This window comes from Thunnus thynnus, chromosome 17 (assembly GCF_963924715.1).
Source record: "Thunnus thynnus chromosome 17, fThuThy2.1, whole genome shotgun sequence".
In the NCBI taxonomy this organism is placed as follows: Eukaryota; Metazoa; Chordata; class Actinopteri; order Scombriformes; family Scombridae; genus Thunnus; species Thunnus thynnus.
In genome coordinates, this window is record NC_089533.1 from 5,605,603 (window position 1) to 5,626,156 (window position 20,554).

Sequence of the window (20,554 nt, forward strand, 5' to 3'; positions counted from 1 at the left end):
CACTTCGTCTCCATCGCAAAGGGCCTCCTTTTATTGCCTGGTTTCAAAAACTGTTATCAGGGGAGGAGGAAGGACTGTTGTCATAACCGCCGCGAGCGAGACGAGAGAAAGATAAGAAAGACGGTTTTCACGTTGTTTAAGAAATTTAGGCTGTAATGCAGAGGTGGTTTGGACGTCCAGCCTGACAGCAGACATGGGGTGGGGGGGTCAAGATGACTGGCCTCACATGGGAGTTTTACCCTCCCTCCCACAGGAGGGCGCTATGACTCTGCACTGAGTGGAGAAATCAGTACAGTAGCTTCCCTCTGAAGGGGATCCTTTGACAGATATCAGTGTCAGTCCGTGAGGCCTGAAAGTGCACGGAGGCCCATGGGTGGAGCTGCTACATAGTATACATACAAGAGTCTTGCTTTTTCCATGAACCACGACATTTTATAAACTCACAGAATTATAAATAAACCGATGGAGGAAGCTGAGGAGTTTCAAGTTTGTCATACCAGAGAGTCTGCACTGTTCGGTGAAGAATGCAGACCTATGATTGGCTTTACTAGCATTGCCAGGATTGATTTATGTGCAAAGCGTCTCAACTATCAAATAGGTTGTTGTATAACGACGTGACTTTGCGGACATTAATATGCCAACGCTGCTTCTGATGGTGTGAAATCGCCACAGCTTCTTCCTCTCTGAGACGGCAGTCAGATAGACGCAAACCAAGGCTGGACGACATAAAGTCGTCATAAAACCATAAACTGTCATTTTGATAAATATTTTAATGCATTTATCTTTTCTATGAAGATAAAAAATAATGAACTGAAATGATTTGTTGAACTTCTGGTTCGACATAATTGGTTGCTGTGTCAATTCTCTTCACTATTGATTAATCTGCAGATTATTTCTTCGATTAATCAATTAACCGTTTAGTCTATGAAATGTTAAAAAATGTCTTCAAATGTCTTGTTTTGTTTGACTAACAGTCTAAAATGTTAAGATATTAAATCCACTGTCATATGTGAATCCGAAAACAGCAAATATTCGCATGTGAGAAGCTGAAACCATCAAATATTTGGCATTTTTGCTTGAAAAGTGACTGAAATTTGCCAAATATTTAGATCAGTAAGACTAATAATGTCATTTCATAATTTACTTAATGGTTAATTGTCCAGCAGTATCAAACACAAATGCACTTATGCAAGCATCACAGATACATCTGCACATGTTGATATATTGATCTGCAGAGATTTTGATAACTGATTAATAATCGTTTCAGTCATTTTTCAAGCAAAATTTCCCAACGTTTTCTGGTTCCAGCTGCTCAAATGTGAAGATTTGCTGTTTTTCTTAGTCATATACACCATTTTTTCACTGTTTTTTAACATTTCATAGATTAAACGATTAATTGATGAATCAAAAAATAAATATTAGTTGCAGCTCTAATGCGGAGCCCCACACACTGACACACATGCAAACACAGTCCCACAGGAGTGACAGATGGAGAGGGGGCAGCACGGGAACAGGGGCTTGTACAACTGGGCCGGTGCCTCCTTTGTGCAGTAGGTGCGCTGTAAGTCTATCCTCTACTAATTGCCCGAGCAGTTCAAACACCAAGTCTGCCTCTGAAATGCGATCCAGCGGGGTGTTGTACAGTGAGAAAAGTTTACAATGTGAAACATTTTTCCCCTGGCAAAGAAAGGGACAAAACGTGGCTTATGGAAGAGGAGGTGAGGGGATGTGAAGGAGCGGAGAGGGAGAGAGAGAGAGAGGGGACGGAGGGGTGGATAAGTGCAAAAAAACATAGAAGAAGGTGTGGATTGTGTTAGCGAGAAGGAAGACGTAACTGTAAATAGATCATGTCTAATCCAGGGGCATCAAGACTGCAACGAATCTGTGTCAAGTGAATGAAAGTGTAGCCGCTGTAGGTGGATTGAGTCCAGTAACGTGACACTGAGGAGGGACAGATAAGGAGGCGAGGAGGAGTGATTGAGAGGTGATCCGGGGAGAGAGTGAGAGAGAGAGAGCGAGGTGCTGTAAGAGGAGAGGGATCAGCGATGCAGACGATGTAAACAAGACGGACACAGTGTGAGCATACGGTGACTGTTGTATGGCGGCGTCTGAAGCCGTTTCATAAACTGACAATGACCCAGCTTCTGCGCCGAAGCATGAAGCACAAACACCAAATCGAAACAGACAGACTTGAAAAAAGGACAGGCTGCCTGACTGGTAATGCAGCGCAGCGCCAGTCTGCACCCATTCAAACCTGTTTCTCATTAAGCATTAAACAGAATTACCAAACTAAGTCCTCAATTCCCCTAATAAGGGCTTTGCAGCTTTGATGCTCTCATATTCCCGCTCCCTGTCGGACCATTTTCCCAACGGTGAACATTCCATCCGCTAATTTCAGTTTCACGCAGGAAAGACTTGTAGCCGCATGTGTTGTTTGTTTGTCAGAGAAGCAGTGTGTCGGTACAGGCATGTGTGTGTGTGTGTGTGTGTGTGTGTGTGTGTGCGCGCATACTTTCATGCATACTGTGTTGCTGTTTGTGTGTTTATGTGTGGTCTGGCTCCAGACCCTGTCACTCATTCTCTTTGACCTTTAGTAAGCTGTGAAATTTAATTTCAGGCCCGGGTTGCTTTTTCTGCAGAATCCTGCACCTGTGCCAAATATGTCTGTGGGGAAGTTAGACAGCAGCTAAAGAGCCGCAGTCAGGGATGTCTAAGGCCGGAGATATATTTGCTTTAAACTAGGCGTGCACATGCACATCGTATCCTCCGTCCGTTTGGAGCGTCGGTCGTGCACGTCCTCAGAAATTAACGCTACGTGTTTGCAAGATGCTATACGCACATGAACGGTAGGGGCGCTATCGGGATGTGACAGGCTCAGGGGTCAGCGGGCTTAAAAGCAGTAACAACAATGGCGAAAGGAAGACAAGTTAATAGACCAAGTCCCCAATTACCCGCAGCTGCACAGTGACAAATATGCTTGTCAGAATAGCTGGCGTGAGATCAGTACCGTTGTAGAAGTCGACATGGAAACCTGCAAAAATAAACGGAAACAAGTGTGAGACTGTTGCATCGTGCATGGAAGTTCTATTTATATCCTTAAATGTCTGGTGCGCCCTCTAGTGGAATCCTCCAGTAACACGCAAAGCACAAAGGCGCAGCTGGTTGTCTGTGCGAACGCGTGGTTAAAAGGCAAATATATCTCCAGCTTAAGACAGACTGTGAGCCAGACAGACAGGCGGTGACGCATTCATCAGAGAGTCTGACCCTCCCCTCCACGCCCCCCCCCCCCCCCCATGAATGACCTCACCTTTGACCCTTTACCTCTTTGCCACCACCATGGCTAGCGACTGGCGCGTTTCTAGGAGGCTCCGGCTTAATTGGGTCAGATTGCGGAGAGAGGAGCATTACGCCTGAAATTGGAAACATATGCAGTTATACCTCAGCGTGTGTGTGTGTGTGTGTGTGTGTGTGTGTGTGTGTGTGTGTGGTAACGGTGGCAATGGTAGTGCGGCTCTCACTAAAGAGAGGTTTGAATTAAGAGAGCAGGAGGAGGGAGTTAAGTTTAGTAGGTGAGGTGAATGATGAAAGGAACAATGAAAATGTCCAACAATTCAGGTGGCGAGAGAAGGAAGGGAGAAGACAGAGAGAAGTGAAGTGCGTAAAGATGGAAGAGGAGACAATGAAGGACTGACGACGGGTACCTCGGGGAGGTCGAACATCCGTAATTGAGGTCTGACGTCTGACTTCGTGGCTCTGTTTGCGGACGAGACAGACTGTTAGCCTCGCCCTGACAGCTCAGCTCAGCTATTTGCAATAATTGCCATAATAGCTACCTTCCAATTACGCTCAGATCCAAGTTTCAAATGAAGGAGGATGTCCAAGGCGAGAGAAATAAACTGATGTCTGACGGCGCTGCGTGTGGGAAAGATTTCATCAGACGAAGTCGAAGGTAGTAAAAGTGACATCTGGAAAAACGCTTCGTGTGTGATTTTTTTTTTTTTTTTTTTTTTATAGAATGAAATGAGAATTGGTTGAAGATGTCCAAAAGGTAGATCAAAAGCGATTCCAAAACGTCCAAAATGATTCTAGTGAAATGGATATGAGACACAGTGCGTGATGCTTCTGAAGGCTTTACAAGTTTCTCATGTACGAGGCGGGACTGTACCATAAAACGGATCGGTTTGGTTTTTACAGGGGCTTTAACAATAGTCTGGAAATCTGTTTCGGTCATGAAAATGTTGTTTGTCGGAAACACAAAATCCCCAAAGGAGAAACAGATAAACTGCTGCGGTACATTTGCCTGCCATTTATTGTGACTTAACTTTAAAAAGGCTTTTGGTGACTCTGGGATTTAAAGAAATCTTTTAATTCGTTGTTTGCTGTGACAGTATGAAGGAGAACTTGTTCTGTGAATGAATGTCTTAAATAAACCACAATAGCTCCTCGGTTGTAAAATGGTTGCGGTTTGCTTTGCATATCTGCATGTGTGTGTGTGTGTGTGTGTGTATAAGAGAGAGAGAGAGCAAGAGGGCAAGTGCTTAAGAAAACGACATTTTGCGCGTCCCTGCCCTCTCAATCGTCATCTTTGTTTGACCGTCGGTTCTGTCCGCACTTAGCTAACAACTTTCTCTCTCTTTAACTCTTAGTCACTCTGACTCTCACTGATGCACCCTGAGGCGGAAATATCTAAGTGCATGCAGGGCAAGTTCAGACAAAGAAGGAGATAGAGAGAATGGTGGGAGGGTTTGCGAGGATTTCGAGTGACTGACACTAAATGCCAAGAGGGAGGAATGCCGCGAGGGAGACAACAGGGAATGTGTGTGTATATGTGTGTGTGTGTGCAGACGCAGGGTGGTGGACACAAGATCTAGAAAAAGATTCTTCTTTTTTTTTTTCTCCAGCAGCATCTACTGTACATTGTGTGTGTGTGTGTATGGTTTGAGAAAGACAGTGTGTGTGTGTGTGCGCAATCAGTCAATGAGTGCAAGTATATCAACGCTCGCTTCCATCCGAGGGTATTGACAGTGTTAAATATCTAAGTCCCTGAGTGAAGACTGCACTTTAGTCTGCCTCTCTATACAGAAGTGACCCGTTTTAGCGGCTTGGAGTTTGAAAAACCTCTTTTCATGATCCCCTTCTCTTTCTGTGTCTCTTCTCTGGTCCCTATCTCTCTCATCCCCAAACTCTTTCATGAGCAGTCTCTCAGGGGCAGGGTTGTAACACAACCCTCCCCTCTTTTGTCTCCATTCTTTTTCCTTATCCTTTCATCTTTTTAAACATTCAGGGGGAAAAGGGGTTTGGTGAGATGGAAACCACTACTTGGTAAAGGAAAGAAAGAGATAGCATGTGAGAGAGTGAGAGAGAGAGGAGGAGGCCGGAGGAGGGGGGGGAGGCAGAGTGTCCCCCCCTCTCTGCTCATCCGCCAATTTATGGCTCTCCTTTTCAACAAGGCCATTCAAGGTGGGGAGGCTCAGTGGATGGGCTGTTCTCGCGGGTCAATAGCGGCGAACCCCTCGTCTGGTCTGTATAGGGACGACTTATCTGCTCCGAGGACCCGTTGAACTGTCTGTCGGCCTGTGTGTCCTCCATAGACCTCCATTGTGTCTCATCTGGGCCTTCGCCGAGTTTCCCCCCCCCAAAGACCTGTGAGTGGACAGAGCAGCCAGTCACCGGCTCTTGTTTCCATCCTTTCAACTTTATAAGACTCCCGAACCGCCTGCACTCGCCCAACAAACATACACAGAAATATAATGTAACCGTGTACGTGTGTATCGACTTTTAAAGGGGACGTATCACGCACATTTCCAGGTCTATATTTATATTCTGGGGCTCTACTGGAATATCTTTGCATGATTTATAGTGACAAACTTATAATGGCCCTTTATACAGCCCCTCAGTTCAGCCTCTGTCTCAAACAGGCTGTTTTAGCTCCTGTCTCTGTTCTGATTGGTTAGCTTCTGGAAGCTTCCTTCTTTTTGTCGTTGTTTACGCAAAACTGACACTTATGTACATACTCGAGCCCAAGTCCGACCTGTAATATGCGAGTGGACAATGTGAACAACCTTAGCAACAAAGATTACAGGACGGATGACCACTTGTTGGCACGTTCGAACAATCGGATGACATCACAGGCAGGTTGAAGCCCTGGATTTTGACTTTCAGGGAGCAATTTTACATCTGATCTGATCTGCTACATGTGACAAAAAAAATGCCAGATTCATAACGAAAACTTGTTGAAAATGCTCTGTGTTGCAATATCAAGAGATACCTCACATGTGAGGATATGGATTTGTACCATAAAACAAATAACTTTGCCTGTGGCATCAGTTTTCTTAGTGGTTAATACCAAAAATACCACAGCTGACTTCTGGGATGAGATGGGACATAAACCTACAACACTGATGTCAACGATAAATGCTTTACAAGACATACGAGCTTTATTCTTATTGTTATTGTTGTTGTTGCTGTGCCTCTCTGTGTCTCTCTCTCTCTCCCCCTCCCTTTGTCTTTCTCTCTCAACCCAACCGGTCGAGGCAGATGGCCGCCCACCTAGAGTCCACTTCTGCTCGAGGTTTCTTCCTGTTAAAGGGGATTTTTTCCTCGCCGCTGCCGCCAAGTGTTTGCTCATGAGGGAATGTTGGGTCTCTGTAAATTACGGTCTAGACTTGCTCTATGTGAAAAGTGCCCTGAGATGACTTCTGTTGTGATTTAGCGCTATATAAATAAAACTGACTTGTCTTGACTATTCACCCATTTAAAACATTTGCATTCTGTATAGCGTTGATGGAAAATGATTCATAGCAGATTTACAAGGGTTGTCAAGCTTGTAGTTTTAGATGAGAGGTCAAACGGAAAACAGGGTGGGGATTCAATGGGGGCCCCATTCTTACCACTGCCTAGGCCCCCCCAAAATCAGTGAGTCCTCCTCCAGCTGAGGCATATGTGGTGATTCAAGCACAAGTTTACCTTGCTTTTCAGATTATTCCGAGTATTTTTTAGGACTAATTACATTTTAAAACATGTATCTGTGGTGCTTGTGTGTGATTAAGGGTGAGCAAGTGGCAGCAGCAGAGCAATATAAGTATTGGGGCACCGGCCTAGAAGAGATGCTACATGTAGCATGTTGTTCTTTTTAAGGAAGTTGAAAAGTTTTAATGTGGACATGACATCTTTTCTTAAGTCTCTCCTTTCTTTTTCTATGATTTGATGGTTTGTCTATTGTAGTCTTAAGATTGCTGGCACTACCCTTAATGACCTTCAGAGCACAGACTTTTGTTTTCAACCCTCAACATCCGTTACGTGTTGATTTCCAGCTGCTTCCATCAGCGGCGGAGGTTTAGTCTCCCCAAAGGTAGCACTAATAGATGCAGATTGTCCGTACTTCCATCTGCTATTGTTTTTTTTTAAACTATAACCTTGGATGTCATTGTGTCTTTCTTTCATTTTTTCATGATTCATGGTGGCGATGTAGGAGTGTAGCAGATATGGATCTTGTGCTGTGTTGTGTATGATGTATTATATGTATTTATGTTGGACTACTGTCTGTAAAGCAAATTGCCCCTCTGGGACATTAAAAGTTTTTGAATCTGAGTATCTGTGTAGTTTTTACTGTTGGAAACCATAACTGCCTGTGTCATGTCAACATTAATTGGACACAGACACAGTTGCTTTATTTTATGAGACATCTTAATTTCTAGATTTTGTCCGGCATGTGTGTTGTTTTTTTTGGGGAGATTGCTTGACCTAGAGTCGAACTTTTTATTTGTATTAATTGCAGTAGTTTAAATACATCTCTTCTCCCTGTGTGAGATGAATATTTTCTTTTTTGCAAATACTGTCTTGTATCCATACAGTGTGAAAGTAGATACTAACAGTGGTGGAAAGTAAGTACATTTACTCAAGTAGGCTACTGAACTTAAGTACAATTTTGAGGAACTTGTACTTTAATTGGGAATTTCCATTTGATGCTACTTTATACTTGCACTCCACTAAATTTCAGAGGGAAATATTAAGTTTTCTGCATTACATTTATTTGACAGCTTTAGTTACTTTTCAGATTAAGATTTTACACAAAGACAACTAATCTAAGCAAGGTTTCAGCCACAAGAAAGCAAAGTCTAGTAGGGACACCTCGTTAAATGTCAGATGTTTATGAGTTGTTGACAGCTCCACCAAATAGTAATGTTCACTCTAGATGTTTCACATGGTTTCATTCAAATAACTCTTCAATTCCGAAATTGGTAAAATTATCCAATTTGGAACAAAAAAATTCCAAAAACAGAAACAGATTTGTGTATCAGAACTTTGTTTTTTCTTCTTTCCTCTCCCATTAATCATCTCACGACCCCTCAGATTTATCTGCTGACCCTTTGGAGGGGCCCGACCCCTAGGTTGGGAACCACTGGACTAAACTAGCTAACTGTATATAAAGTAGTGTAAACTAGCTCCACCTCCAGCAGCTACAACAGTAACATGCTGCTCTAACACTGATGCTTCAGTATTAATAATGATCTCATATAATAATATATCATTTATTCTACAATGAGTACTTTTACTTAAATACTTTAGTATATTTTGCTGCTAATACTTACCTACTTTTACTGAAGTAGGATTTTTCATGCAGGGCTTTTACTTGAAATGCAGTATTTTCACAGTGCTTTATTGGCACTTTTATTTAAGCAAGGGATCTGAATACTTCCTCCACCACTGGATACTAATTACAACCGATGAAGTCAATAAGATTCTAATTATGCTGTCAGTTTGCCTTTGAGCAAGAGTGCCAAATAGCAAGATTGTGAGCAGATTTTAAAATATCTGGCACAAGTGAACAGGAAGCAATCTGAGTGTGAAAGCAGACTCGGATTTGGCATCAAAACATAAGGTTACATCCTCAGGTTTGGTTGTGCCAAATGGGATTATATTGCACCCTGCACTTGCAGAAGAGGATCTTGATGAATTACGCCATCAAGCTTCACTACAGCTTGTTTGTAATAATTTTCCCTAAGTCACATCATCTGAGTCCAGTGGTGGAAGAAGTATTCAGAACCTTTACTTGAGTAAGAGTACCAGTACAGCAATGTAAAAATACGCCATTACAGGTAAAAGTCCTGCATGACAAATCCTACTTCAGTAAAAGTACATAAGTATTATGAGCTTGATGTAATTAAAGTATTGCAGTAAAAGTAGTGGTTTGGTCCCTCTGACTGATATATTATTATATATGACATCATTAGATTATTAATAGTGAAGCATCAGTGTTAGAGCAGCATGTTACTGTTGTAGCTGCTGGAGGTGGAGCTAGTTTCAACTACTTTATATACAGTTAGCTAGTTTAGTCCACTGGTTCCCAACCTAGGGGTCGGGCCCCTTTCAAAGGGTCAGCAGATAAGTCTGAGGGGTCGTGAGATGATTAATGGGAGAGGAAAGAAGAAAAAACAAAGTTCTGATTCACAAATCTGTTTTCAGTTTTTGGGACTTTTTCTCTAATCTTTGATTTCTGGTGAAATATTGGATCATTTGAACATTTATTGAAATGAAAGCATGTGAGAAGTTTAGAGGGAAAAATCACTATTTGGTGGAGCTGTTAACAACTCATAGACATGTGAAATGTGACCCCAACTACACACTGCTTTTTATAAGACGTCAAAAGCCAAAAAGGTTGGAAACCACTGGTTTCATCTTTAACAATGTGTTTTTAAATTTTAAAAGCTTGTTATATTATCCATTGTGTCAAATCTTCATCTGAAAAGTAACTAAAGCTGTCAGATAAATGTAGTGGAGTAGAAAGTACAATATTTCCCTCTGAAATGTAGTGAAGTGGAAATATAAAGTAGCAGCAAATGGAAATACTCAAGTAAGGTACAAATACCTCAATAATTATACTTAAGTACAGTACTTGAGTAAATATAATAGTTAGTCTCGTACCGCCTGGATCCACGCCAACACCACATTGTTGGTAATTCATCAAATTGTTTTCCTCGGAAGTGTGGGCGGGGATGAGAACAGGGGGGCAGGTAAAGGTAAAAAAAAATATATCTGTCACGCACATCTGCAGTCTGTCGCTCTTTGAATATAGCAAAACTAGCAGGGAAGGAAATGTGCATTTTTGGGCTTATTTTGCTCCCTACATCCTGATTCACTGTTTTATATTATATGCATCTGTTTAGGAAACGAGCTCTGGACACATCTGCTCTCACACATGTAACTCGTTGAAAGCTGTACGTCTCTTATTCAATACACTAACCTCTTGGAGGGGGGAAAAAACGTCGTCTTGTCTTTGCGCTTCCCAAGAGAAACCAGCCGTTGGCTTTGTTAAGCTAGCAAGAGTTAGCACCGGAAGTGGCTGTTTTTGTGTTGTGAAATTAAAGCAAACTTTTCTATCGTGACAAAGATTTTTCAAAAGAAAGCAGACGGCTGTTTAGTTTAGTTTTGGGGAACGAATATAGAGCAGCTGGACATTTACGAGGAGTAAAAATGTAATTCAGCGTCAACGAGTTGCCGTAAAATCCCGAAGATGTCGTAAAGGTGGTTTTTAATCTTGAAAGTCGCGACCAGAAGTTGTGCGCGTAGCTCTCGCGAGCTTGACGCGTGTCCGACTTTTACGCGTTTCAGGCGGAGTTCAGATCTTAAAACATTTGGCCAACTTCTTCACCTCTCCACTTCACATATTTGGACTGTGATACCTTTCCCCCGGGCTGCCCTGGAGGAGTAACAACTCATGGAGTATCTACATTTTGCGGCAGGTTTACATGTGTGGTAGTTTTCTGGGTTTATTAACACACACTGGCTCTTGTCCCGCAGTGAAGCGCTCCCAGGACAGCACAGTTTTCTGGTTTGTAACTTTGTCTTTTTTTTTTTTTTTTCTCCCCCTCGTCGGATTTTTTGGGGCTCACATGCGATGTCACGGACTATTAAAAGAAGAAAGAAACGTGTGTGTGTTTAGTTGTGCGGCTACTCTGCGAAAGTGTTTTTTGACTTTATTTTTTTTAAAACCAGTTGAGCAACTGGCGACAGGACTCTATAATCAATGTGGTGTCAGCTGGAAGGACGCGGGGTCCGGATCTCACCTAAACGGTATGGCTTTAAATCACACATGCAGGCAGTACAGGGGCGGATTTAGGGATTTTGGGGGCCACAGGAAAACACTGGCACGCTTTATTTTCATCCTTTCTCTAACTGGAAATGTTGGGGAATTGTTGGTGGTAGAAAAAGTACCCGAAACTTTTTTTTTAATGAAGTAAAACTATGAACTATTAATGCCAAGTCCTGCATTCAAATTTGAGTGTAAGAGAGGAAATATTAGCACAGTGTATTTAAATTTACTTAACTATGTTCAAGGTGGAGCTTCTAATTCTAACTGTTTTTATATAATGCTTGAATGCAGCGGTTCTCAAACTGGGGTCCGGGGACCTTGAGGGGGTCCCCAGCAAAAAGGCGACTAATTTATTTCATGTAATTCCGTCATAAAGCAACACAATGACATGTATGACTAGTTTGGTCATGAGTTTCATATACTTTCTGTAATAAAACATATAAAAGCAAAAAATCTTATCAGATGGGGGTCGGTGGTCTAATTTGTGTCAGTTTAGGGGTGAAAAAAGTTTGAGAACCACTGGTTTAATGAATAATAATGCATCATATTTTAAATAATCATATTTAATAATTATAGTGATGCAATATTTTCCTCTGAAGTAGAAGAAGTTGCATATTTTTTAACTTTTGTAAGTTATTTCATGGTACAATGAGTTAGAATAACAACATAATTTAATGTTTTTCATATGCAATCATCACAATAACTCTATAAGCTGTTTGGGGCCCTTTTATTTGGGGCCCCAGGCAGTTGCCTACCTTGTGTAATGGTGAAGTCCGCCCCTACATGCAGGCCTTGAACTGTGTGTATTTATGTACATTTATATCCTCTATGTTGTTTATTTACTCAGGCAGATCGTTTACATAACGCCAGTAACAAACTATTTATTTAATTAGTTTATTTGATCAAACGTATGTAATAATTTGGCTAAATGAAAGTAATATATGGAAGTTCATTCACGTTGTTATTTGTTATTCATTTGTTTATTTATTTGTTGCTCAGCTCGCTCATTTACTCACATTTCTACATGTAGATACTGTTTATTTATTTATATGGCTGCAAATAGCGATTGTTTTCATTATCGATTAGCTGTTCGGTCCATAAAATGTCAGAAAATTGTCACGTTAGTTCAGTTTATTGTCATAAAAGACTAAAGAAACCAGAAAATATTCACATTTGACATTTTATTCTTAAAAAAAAAAGACTCAAAACAATTGATTGATCATCAAAATACTCTGGGATTAATTTAATAGTCTGCAATTACTCGATATCGTAAGTTTTTTTACTCCTTTCATATGCGGCCACTCTTTTCTTTTGTTCCCTGCACAAGATCATTACATTTTTAAACCACTCCACTTACGTCTTGTATTATTTTCTTTGGCAGCCTCGCGGTTGTAGCCTGTTTTCACATGTTGTTTTCTTTGGCAGTCAAACCAGGTGAGGTGAGAGCTATTGAATCACAAACCCATCCCGCAGGTAGATCACACACAGGCTGCGTATAAAACACATCATACCCGCAGCTGATGTCTTCATTCCATAGTGTGGAAAGATCAGAGGCTTGATTGGGCTCGGTGGGAGGTTGTTTTTTTTTTCTCGGGTGGCAAGTGCAAGTGAAAAAGTATCACAAAGAGGAAAGTTTAATCCGGTAATTCAGCTTCTGTTTCCTCTGCGATGATGTGAGATATAATATCAGGCGAGCTTTTAAAAAATGCTTCTTTTTTTTATTTATCGCGATACTGCGCGTAGCGAACTGTAGCGCTGCGACGATTAGTCGATTAGAAAATTAATTCCCAACTATTTTGATAACTGTTTCATGATTGTGATTCTTTTTTTTTTATATATAAAATAATAATAATAATAATAATTCTCTTGTCCGTGCTTCTTTAAATGTGAATATTTTCTGCTTTCTTTTGTCCTTTCATGATAATAAACTCAATATCTTCGGGTTGTAGACTGTTGGATGGACAAAACAAGACATTTTAGGTTTGCATCTTTGGCTAAAATCTACATTTTTCACTATTTTAAAGAGCAAACGACTAATCCGTTTATCGAGAAAATAATGAAAACAATCATTAGTTGCAGCCTTAACAAACTGCAGCCTCTGGTGTGTGTGTGAAAGAGACACAGACATCTACAAGTGGCAGATTAGAGGTTAGAGAGGAGGAGGAGGAGGAGGAGGTTGGATCCTGCAGGCTGAGCGTGGTATGAAACAATCACAGACCTGGAATTAATGGGCTGTTTGCACAGCGGGACAGCGAGGCACTGTAAATGAGCACATGTGAGAGAGAGAGAGAGAGAAGACAAACATCTAACCTGCGTGTGTTTTCCATGTCACACGGTGTCACATTTGGGACATCTTCGTCAGACCGAAGCTCTCATAAGTAAGGTGTGAGCTTGCTTTTTAGGGGAAACTTCCTCCAGACATCTTCCACCCCCCCCCCACCCCTCCTGTCGTTCTTTAGGTTACATGACATCAAAGAAGCAGGATTAGGTCCCAGCACTAACACAGAATGCATTATCTGTCTGTCAGACGGACGTGTCTGACATTAGCCACACATGAGGAGGTGGTGGTGGTGGTGGTGTTGGTGAGGATTAGTTTGTTAACAGGCTAATAGCACAGTAGCGACTGCCAGGTGTAGAGCTGCTTTATGGCATCTGTTTCCTGCGGAGGGTCTCGCAGCCAGAGGCCCTCTGTTCCATAATTCCTCCCCCTGATTCCTCTTTCACTCACGCTGTGTCGTGTGGATTAAACCCCCGCCGTTCACACCGGCAGCACTCAAAACAGAAGTCGGCCTCATTCGCCAGGTGCCAGATTTAAGTCGAGAAACACTTTTACTTTATTGTTTTTCTGCGTGTTTGGTGTTTTAGAGGCAGGTCCCTTTAGTAGCTGCAAGTCAACACGGTGGTTTCAAAGTGGTTTTTATCATGTTATGGCTTAATAATACTTCTAATAATGATAATAATAAGAAAAAGTAGGGCTGCAACTAACTTGATGATCATTCTCAGCTAATTGATTAGGCGTTTGGTCCAGAAAATGTCAGAAAATGGTGAAAAACTGTTGATTTTAGTCCAAAATGCAACCAAAAATATCTTGTTTTATCCTGTTCAACTCAAAGTTATTGAGGTTATTATCATACGGGATAAAAGAAACTGGAAAATATTCATATTTAAGAAGCTGGAACCAGAGAATTCTTTAAAAAAAATGACTGAAAATGAATCAGTTATCAACATAGTTGGCAATTCATTTTCCCTTAATTGACTAATGGTTGCAGCTCTAATAAGAAAAATATTTTTTTGCACATTTTTATACTTAGTGTGGCTCCAAGGAGAAATAAACAAACGAAAACGGTCTATTAGGACAATAACAATCATTCATTTTAATAAGATAATAAAACGATGAATGATATTAATAACAGCAATAAAATAAAACAGCAAGTTGCCAAACAGAGGCAGGAAAACACTGTGTCAGATTTACTGTATGTTAGGATAAACCCCTTCAGTTCCCACTGCGTGTTAAAAGACTCGCTGAAAGCAAAGCGAAACAGATCTGTCACTTAAAAATGTTCACTGATGTCATCCCTCTGATATCTTCGGGGAATGTTACTGTATTTCATAGTTTTGTAGCAAAGTTCTTCATTTTCTAAGTTTCCGATCATCTACCAAACCCTAAAGTGATGGATCGAAGTGTTTAGAAATGACTAAACAGTCACAAAAGACTGCACGTGTAGTCCACACACACACACACACACACACACACACACACACACACACACACACACACACAGGCCGTACAGATAATGTCATAGTTTACTCTGTTTTAGTCTGTTTATTCATGGATTTTTGCTGGGTGAGGTGGTTTCTTTCTGTCTGTTTTGTTCTGTGGTTTCAGGGTATTTTCTTCCCGTGCTTCCCTCAACTAATTTGGAAGAATTTCAAGCTACGGAGATTAGGATTAACATAAATGCGTAGTGTTGAGTGGGGTTTTATTTGCTAAGTGAGCTTTTCGATTTAGAGAGACTGGGATTTTTGTGTCTGTGTGTGTGTGTGTGTGTGTGCTCATCTGGGAGGGGATTCAGAGAGCTTGGGTCAGGTCCAGAGGGCGGAAGAACGTCGCGGTCCTCGTCTAGCCTCGCGGGGAGCGTAAATGATGCGTGTCATTGTAGCAAATGGAGCATGGTGATGAAGTGCTGCTGCTGCTGCTGTTTTACAAAGAAACCACTTAGGGAGTCTGCTTTGCCGGCCTTCTGTGTGGTGCCTGAACGCTCCGAGGAAGCCCTGCAGATATAACTCTCCCACCACAGACTTATAGATTGATCAATTCTACTTTTCACCCTCTTCTCCTCCAGATTTTGTTTATTGAAGGCTAGTCAGCAGCCTGGTTTACTGGGTTTACCCTTGTATATTTGGCTGCGTCAACCAGTAGCCTGACCAAACAGGAAGCGCTTTGATGTGATTTATTGAACAGGTACTTTAAGCGCCCGAGCTGGCTGCGTGAGCGATGCGTCAACCAAACCCTGTTGTTCCTCGGCGAGCGCATTGTGTCCAGGGTGTGGCCACACCGAGTACAAGTCCTGTCAACGAAAGTATTTTGTTTTGTCACTTATTCACACACACATACACACACACACACGCTCACTGATGATGATGGTCACTGACGAAACATCTGTTCACACTCCAGCACAGACAAACACAAGCAAACAAACACACAAACCGTCATCACATCCTGTCTTTGGCACTTTTGTTTTTTTGGTTTTTTTTGTTTGTTTGAGGAAACCATGAAGGAGCCTCTCCAGTAAAGCTGCATCACTCACATTCTGATCATTCCACCTATTTTAACTCTTTCCAACTGACCTTCTCCCCGGTTTCAAACAAATATCTATACTCACCTCCGGCGAGAAAAAAAAAGCTCCTCAGTGCCGGTTGAATGACGTTTCCCGCCGTACACGCCACATGGACGGGACGTGACTGGAATATTTCTCCGGTTAGTCACAGGTGAACCTCAGATGAATCATCTCTGCTCGACTCGGGATTTCTGTTTCATCCGTGTGATGTCAAACACGCCAAAACTAAACATTAACATTTGGCTTCCACGAGGAGGATTTGAGTCTTGTACAGTTTTTGTTGTGCAATAGTTTTTTTTTATAACGACGATTCGATGGATCGTAATTTAACGTAGCATCAGGCTAATTAAGAGAAAAGAATCTTTAAGTAGGCTAATAAATAATAAAAAAGGAAAAGTTTGAAGGAAAAATGTGATCGTTACTCACTTTGACGCCTATTTTATCACCATGAGACAGTCAAGATAATGTCCCCCTCCATTTAAAAATGTGTTTTTCTTCTTGTTCTGGTAGTTGTGTACCTACGAGCAACTAGTTTGGAGCAAATCCTGGTCCTATATTCAACTTAAACAAGTGTGATGTAGAAACTTTTAAGCCTCCGGTGCACAAACACTGAAAACTGACTTTAAAGTGAAGTAGGAAACGTCTTGTGTCCAGCAGTTCAACTTCTAAAGAGGGAGAAGGAGTTGATGTTAATTGAAGGATTTTAATGAGATAATTGAATGGAAAAACCATATTAGACACAAATTATTATTAAAAGTAGAGAATGTTATAGAACTTCAAGACATGTCTGGAGGGCATCTTAAAGTTTCTTTTAGCTAAAGACTTGATTTAATGTGCAATGTTTCAATTCTATTGATTGTAATTAATTAAATACACTTTTAATAACATTTTAGTAACTGACTGGACAGTTTTCATAGCATACTGTTGTGTTTCATAGCAACATGTTGCTCCATCACTCCGACCTTGAGATGAATCATCAGGAAGGTTCTGTAGTAGTACTTTTATATTTGTACTACACAAAATCTACTACTAAAGTGCACTGAACATGCAGGTTATGACAGGCAGGACGTGTATAATACTGATGATTGAACATCATTATAGTAAGTAAACCACCTCCAATCAAAGACAACTGATGGTTTATATCATGTTTAGGCATAAACAAGAAGACTGGCTGGCAGCCCGGGGTCGATCAGGTAGAATTCCTGAGGTTTACCTCAGTAATATCAGGATTCTTTACTGTGTTTTTTGGCAAGTAGACCATGTTTGTTGCCACAGATTTACCACAGAATCTTCTTCCCACACTCTTGGATCTTGCAAAAAGCTTCAACAATAGAACAAAAAATAAAATAAAACAAGTGATGCCTTTAAAAGCTTAAAGGAAAGGCTTGTTTTCTCGGGTTGCAGATGTCTTTTTAATTCATTTCCTTTGGCTGTTAAGTTTCTGGCTTGCGTACAGACCAGGTTGTGTGTGTCTCCGTCTGAAGGTCGACCCTTCAGACGGCAGAATCTACAGTGTTTGTAGCTGAGCTCCATCTTCCCGTATGAAGAAGCAGAGGGTGACCTTGCTGTATTATTTTTCCACAAGTTCTGCCAAGATTTTAAAGCCATACCTCAGCAGTTAAAGCACCACGGTTATAAAGCTGTGGGCCACCAGTAAAACCTCTCATTTTACATTTTAATTGAGGTGTTTAGTTTTACTGTATAAACCACAATTTGCTTCGTTTAAAATAACATTGTCTCTCTGTTCTTCTGTGTCTCTCTCGTTTATCCAACAGCTGATACGTCTTGGGAGTGATGCACTGGCTTCCCCTGGTTGCCATGGTGATTGCCTCGGCCCTGCCCTTTCCTCACAACCCTGTGTCCAGGATTGCTGCCGCGACGACAGAGCTCGGCTTCGACAAGCGCAGAGAGCACCGTCATGAGCCGGCCGCTCGCCCCGCAGCTCCCGCGGAGCCCCTTACGGACTACAACTTCCATGGAAACGCCTCACAAATGGACTACAACATGACCGCTGCTCTTAGCCAACAAACCAACACACAAAACCTCCAGAACCGTAAGGATTATGCAAAATCCTCCGCAGATGAAGAGACCTCCACGTTCAAAGTGGAGAATCAAGGAACCTACCAGTCAAATAGCAACTCAGGCAGCGACGACGAAAGCAGTGACAGTTTGGATGTTTCCACAGAAGGAGGAACACTCAGGACCGAGGATATTTCTGAGGATAATTCTCTACCAAAGGACTACAAAGCTGACAGCAGCAGCCGACAAGATTACTTGAGTTTTGCGGACTTTTCCAGGAAGGACAATCAGGACTCTACGGATCGACCGTTAGAGGTTTCTGCAGTGGAAACACATAGTGCTGTCAGTCCTGCTGCTAAACTAAAGGCTCAGAGAGGACCAGAACCCACCGTTCCCTCGGTGCAGCGGAGAGATGCATCGACAGTTGGGACACCGGTGGCTGGAAGAAGCCTGACTGAGGAGGGCCTGACCCTGGAGGCAGGGCTGGGTCTAGGAACCGGGTTGGACAATATCCTCGAAGGAGACGAGATGTTTCTTGACTTGCATCCTCGAGTCCTGTTCTCGCCCTCTCCGTCGCCCCCGGAACACCCCCCTCTCCTCCTCATGTTGGAGACCGGCCTGCTGGAGGAGGACGGGAACAGAGAGGAGCAGGAGGACACGGACGGACACATCGAGGGACACGGGGACCGGGCGATCGACCGGAGCACGACTCTGAGTTGGGCAGACTCTTCTAGAGTTACTAGCGAAGCCACCCGTCCTCTTAAAAGGGATAAACGCTCGCACTTGATTGACAGGAGGAGAGGGGAAAAGTCAGTATGCGAGTCTGAAAGCGTCTGGGTCACCGACAAGAAGAGCGCCATCGACTCCCATGGTCAACAGGTCACCATCTTGCAGGAAATCCAGACCCAGACGGGACCGCTCAAACAGTACTTCTACGAGACTCGCTGCCGCCAGGCCGAGCAGCCCAGCAATGCCGGCAGGTCGCAGGGGTCGAGGGGTGCCGCGGCGTCAGCGAAATCCACGGGGATGGGCGTAGCGGGGGCCGGCTGCTTGGGCGTGGATAAAAAACAGTGGGTGAGCGAGTGCAAAGCCAAGCAGTCGTACGTCCGAGCGCTCACCAAAGACGCGAACAACAGAACCGGATGGAGGTGGATCCGCATCGACTCGTCCTGCGTCTGCGTGCTGCTGTCCAGAGCGAATCAGACAATGGGGAGGGAGGTCTTGACGAGGCAAGGGAGAGGCTGAGAGAGAGAGAGAGAAAGAGAGGAGGAGAGGGGAGGGGAGGAGATAGAGAGAGATGACAAGAAGTAGAGAGTGACACAGAGCAGAGCAGCTGTGACATCCTTCTGTGTGCACTTTCACTTGCTGGTGACATTTCCTTTAAAAAAAAAAAAATGATGGCAGCCTTAATCCACCATTTTTTTTCTCTCTCTCTCTCTTCCTCCCTCCCTCCCTCCGTCACAACTTCAAAAAGACTTTTGAAAAACACACGAAGACCTCAATACTAGATCTTAGGGAAAATTGTCATATATAGAGATTTTAAAAAAGTACTGTTTTTGTATGATTTTATCTTTCATAATCTAAGTTATTTTTGATTAGTACGTAAGCATGTGTATGTCTTTGATATTAATATATTCCTCTTTATATATATATGTGTACAATATGACAGCAGTATACCTTTATGTATGAAGCTATGTATATCTGTGTGTATTTATAGAAGAAGTCTTCATGGAGCAGTAGGTAGGTCTCTCCAGTGTCTGATGATAATTCCAGCCTCCGCTCCGCTCGGGTTTGTGAGAGGAAGGAGCGCCACCTACTGAGGCTCCGTTTTACTGCTCCACACTGTTCCCATATGGATTAACAAGGATGTTGTAACAGTGCTTTTTAGCAACTGAGTCTGATGGGGGGGGGTGGGGAGGGGAGGGGAGGGGAGGAGGGGGGGGGGGATGTATCGGATACACAAACTACAGCATGGGCAGCATATTTAGGCATGATTTCACTCGCGCTGATTATTTTTGTGTCTGTGGTTCATGAGTAAAATGTGGTTCATGAATGTAAAACCATGTAGTTTTGTGAATTATACGACACCGAAAAACGAGATAATTTTACCATCTGCTGGTATGTTTGGTTTGCCTGCCGAATGTGGTAATAAAGGATCTTTGTACTCAGCAAGTTATTTTCACACTGATGTGCATACACGTGCAGATTTAAGTCTCAAACCAATTAAAGGTATCATATATGGTAAATTTCAGGTATTTTACTGCTGTTATTTACTGGTAACAGCTTCTTAAAACACACAGTTGACTAGAACTGCAACAATTAGTCGACCGTCAGAAAATTAATCAACTATTTTGATGATCAATGAAGTGTTTTAGTCATTTTTTTTAAGCAAAAATGCCAAATTTCTCTGGTTTCAACCTCTTAAATGTTAATAATTTCTGGTTTCTTTAGTCCTCTAAACAGTAAACTGAATATATTTGTGTAGTTGACTATTAGACGGGACAAATGAAGACAAATGAAGACATTTCAGGTTGCATCTTGGAGTTTGTGAACATTTTTCACTGTTTTCTGATATTCTATAGTGCAATCAACTCATTGATTATTC

General features: G+C 42.2%; 1 protein-coding gene across 1 annotated transcript; it reads left to right on the forward strand.

Annotated features, from left to right (window-relative positions):
• Window positions 1–10,065: 10,065 nt before the first annotated feature.
• Window positions 10,066–19,413, forward strand: LOC137168166 (uncharacterized). Its single transcript, XM_067570670.1, has 2 exons — window positions 10,066–11,073; window positions 17,706–19,413. The coding sequence occupies exon 2, from the start codon at window positions 17,725–17,727 to the stop codon at window positions 19,192–19,194; it is 1,470 nt and encodes a 489-aa protein (XP_067426771.1). The 5' UTR covers window positions 10,066–11,073; window positions 17,706–17,724; the 3' UTR covers window positions 19,195–19,413.
• Window positions 19,414–20,554: the final 1,141 nt, after the last annotated feature.